This window comes from Pteropus vampyrus, unplaced genomic scaffold (assembly GCF_000151845.1).
Source record: "Pteropus vampyrus isolate Shadow unplaced genomic scaffold, Pvam_2.0 Scaffold92, whole genome shotgun sequence".
Taxonomy (NCBI): domain Eukaryota; kingdom Metazoa; phylum Chordata; class Mammalia; order Chiroptera; family Pteropodidae; genus Pteropus; species Pteropus vampyrus.
The window spans coordinates 1,051,927-1,055,103 of NW_011888873.1; the positions used below are offsets into that span (position 1 = coordinate 1,051,927).

Genomic DNA, 3,177 nt, shown 5'->3' on the forward strand with positions numbered 1-3,177 from the left:
CAATTCCTCCCCTATCCCCTTCTACTTGGGCTGACCTTTGGTCCATCACCCCCATTCCACCCACTTCCAAACATGGGCTGCTCTTTTGTTTGTAAACTGTTTCTGCCCTTTGGTCTTGTTGACAGTGTAGGGGTCTTTGGCCCAACTCTTGATACTTTCAAAGGACTTTGATTCAGAGTTACTCCTATGTTTCTCTCCTGTCTTGGGTGTCCTGAGAAGGACTGTTCATTCTATTTTTACTTCTTGACATGCCAAACACCAGAACCTACCCTCCTGGTTGGAGTTTTGGCCAAATCCTTCCCTGTAACTTAGACAGAATGGGGGCATGGTACTCATAAACATCATTATTCTAGAGCAGTGCTTCTTATATTTCAATGTGCATATATGATCACCTGGCTTTCTTTTAAAATGCAGATTCGGATCCAGTCTGGAGTAGGATCTGAAATTCTTTCTAGCAAGTTCCCAGGTGATGCCAATGTGTTATGCCCAAACCACAATTAGAATAGCAAGCAGATCAGGGAAGCTTTGTATCTTTAGCTAAAGGAGTGTGAAGTTAGCAGAAGAGTCATCAGTCAAAAGCTAAGTCCTAGATCATTCATTTACTAGTTTTCTAAGCATAAAACAACTTCTCTAGGCCTTTCTTTCATCAACAGGAAAATGAATGTATAATTCTAGGGCAGACTCCAAACAGAATTAGAGGACAGGAAAAGAAGCTTTGAAAGAAACACCAGCTGGTAGCAAGCTGAGGTAGGAAAAAGGGTGATGTGTTTGTGAAAGCCTAAATAGTCGGATATCTTGAGAAGAGAGTTTTCATTTGAGAGTGGACAGGGTGCAGTTTAGTTTTATAGAACCGTTTTGAAGATTTTGACTATACTCTGGAATTACTGGGAAGCCCTTATAATTTGCGAGGTGGAAGTGGCATAAAAGACAACATTTAGGAAAATTAATAGATGAGCAGTAACTAAAATGTTTCGAACAGCTCAATAAAGACCTTATTAGAGTGAGTCATAGGTCTTGATGTTCATTCTATTTGGTTTCTCAGTTCAAACAAAATACGGAAAATATCGCGTCTAGCATCAAATTTTATGTTAAGAAATGCTTCTTTTGACGGCAATTATTCTGTATCTTCAGAAAATTAAGTTATATTGTAGACCAATGACAGTTCAAGGATGTAATAAAAATCTCAATTAGATATTCCCGTTCGTATTAGGATACTATTTCATCAAATAGAGTGCAGCAAAACCTAATTAGTTTCTCTTCATTCAGAAGTTGCATTAAAAAGACATAAGATTTTATTATTCCTTATCTTATTTTTCTGCTTCATCTATTAATCTATATCTAATATATTCTGTAACTTTTACAGGCCAAAGTCCATAAATTTAACAGAGAATATAATGAAGGAAGGAGAGTGAACAATGGATTCTGCAATTTAAGGCATAAGTGCTGGTTCCTCTTTTATAAACTATATCAACATCACTAACAACAAAATTTTCTAAGTGTCCCTTCTAATGTTTAGTAGAACTAAGGCAAGAGAATTATTATAAATACTCCTTCTTGTCTTAGGTAAACTTAAGGTTTACCTTACATAAACTAAGGTTATTGTGAGCAAAACAGAGAAATATGAAACAAAACTTAATTGATGGACATTTTAAAGCAAGTTGGATCATTTAAAGATTCTCATCACAGCCCCCAGACATTAAGCAATAAAAGTCTAAAAATATGTGGTTTTATGTAAATCAGTAAGTACTAAAGACATAATAGAGTGTTGTGATATTCTAGGGAGGAGTATGTGTGTGATATGTTCTTTCTTGTTGGGGATTCTGTGCCTTAAATGATTCTGTTTGCCTATAAAATATCCCTTGCTACTACTCTCAGAATTGGCCATTGGGATAAAAACACTGCTGATTTGATTTTTATTCTAACTTTTATGTTATAGGTCTTGTTTAATCTAGACAATCTGTTCATTTCCACCCTATCATACTGCCACACATTGATAAGATTTTACTGTAATTTTTGCCAAAATTCATAATGTGCCAATATGCAAAACCTGAAAGAATGAAGGCCTCTGAAAAGTAGCTACTCGAGTATTTCTTAAATAGATACATAAATTTTCAAACATATGATGATTATTTATGTTTCAACTAAAGGTCAAGTAATGGTTAATGGAAAGAAAATGAATAATTTGATTAAATGAGATTTGGGGATATTTCGATTATAAAGGATAATAAAAATATAGTTGGCCTTGATAACAAAAATCAGACAAAGTGTTGGTTCACAATGAAATACCAGTTGTAAGATGCGTCAAATTAAAACACATATTCAGTTAATACTAGGAGATGCAGTTTAGTCAAGGCCCATTGAAACATGGTCGGCCTGGGTGATAAGGAGTGAAACTAACAGAAAATTGTACATTTGTTTTTTCACTAATGTTTCCCTTATGTGGCTATTATTGGATCTCTTAGTCACGCTATGTTAAGTATAGAATAATTCCTTTACATGTATTTTTTTCAAGTGACATTAAACTCACCATTATCCATTTTACACAACCTTAATGTGTATCCAGAGATGCCTCCTCTCCCATGAAGTATTTTAGTTGGCAATCCATTGGAAGACAGTTTTAAGTAATTTACCCTTGCAGGTTGGAAACAAAGTGGTATAAATGCAATGCACCTCTCAAAGCGGTGGGGCAGGAGCATCTCTGGAGCCCTCCTTATGTCTTACTTCTTTCTGTTGTAAGATTCTTGAGATGGAGAATAGATAAAAAATTGGCAGCGGATGCTATTGGTACATATTTTCTGGCACGTTTCATGCCTTTTCACATAAACGATGTCCAGTTCTTCTCCCAAAAAAATCAGTGTCATGGTAAAATGATGGATGGCAGAACACTGAGCAGCAAATCACATATCAGACATAAGATGCAAAACTTTAGCACTCACCATTTGGTTAATCTCAGTTAGAAGAAAGTGCTTTCATTGTTTACCTGGGACGCTGTGCCTGCAGTTTTGAAGACTGAAACCAGAAAGAGCTTCGATTTTTTTAATGTGTGTGCTTGATAATCCATTTTTAGACGTTTCAAGGAGACAAAGATTTCTAACAGTAAAAAAGGGGAAATATAAATATATCATATAAAGCATAGCAAAGAAAAAATACTTTTTACAACACATATCTAAGTTTATG

The 3,177-nt window shown here is 35.2% G+C and overlaps 1 protein-coding gene across 1 annotated transcript in view; it reads right to left on the reverse strand.

Moving 5' to 3' along the window:
• Nucleotides 1-3,177, reverse strand: part of LOC105294726 (coagulation factor XI-like) — a 15,001-nt gene that overhangs the window by 4,151 nt on the left and 7,673 nt on the right. Inside the window, 4 exon segments of the mRNA XM_011364040.1 lie at nucleotides 2,528-2,631; nucleotides 2,722-2,849; nucleotides 2,851-2,885; nucleotides 2,981-3,090. Of these exon segments, the coding sequence (XP_011362342.1) occupies nucleotides 2,528-2,631; nucleotides 2,722-2,849; nucleotides 2,851-2,885; nucleotides 2,981-3,090 (377 nt within the window).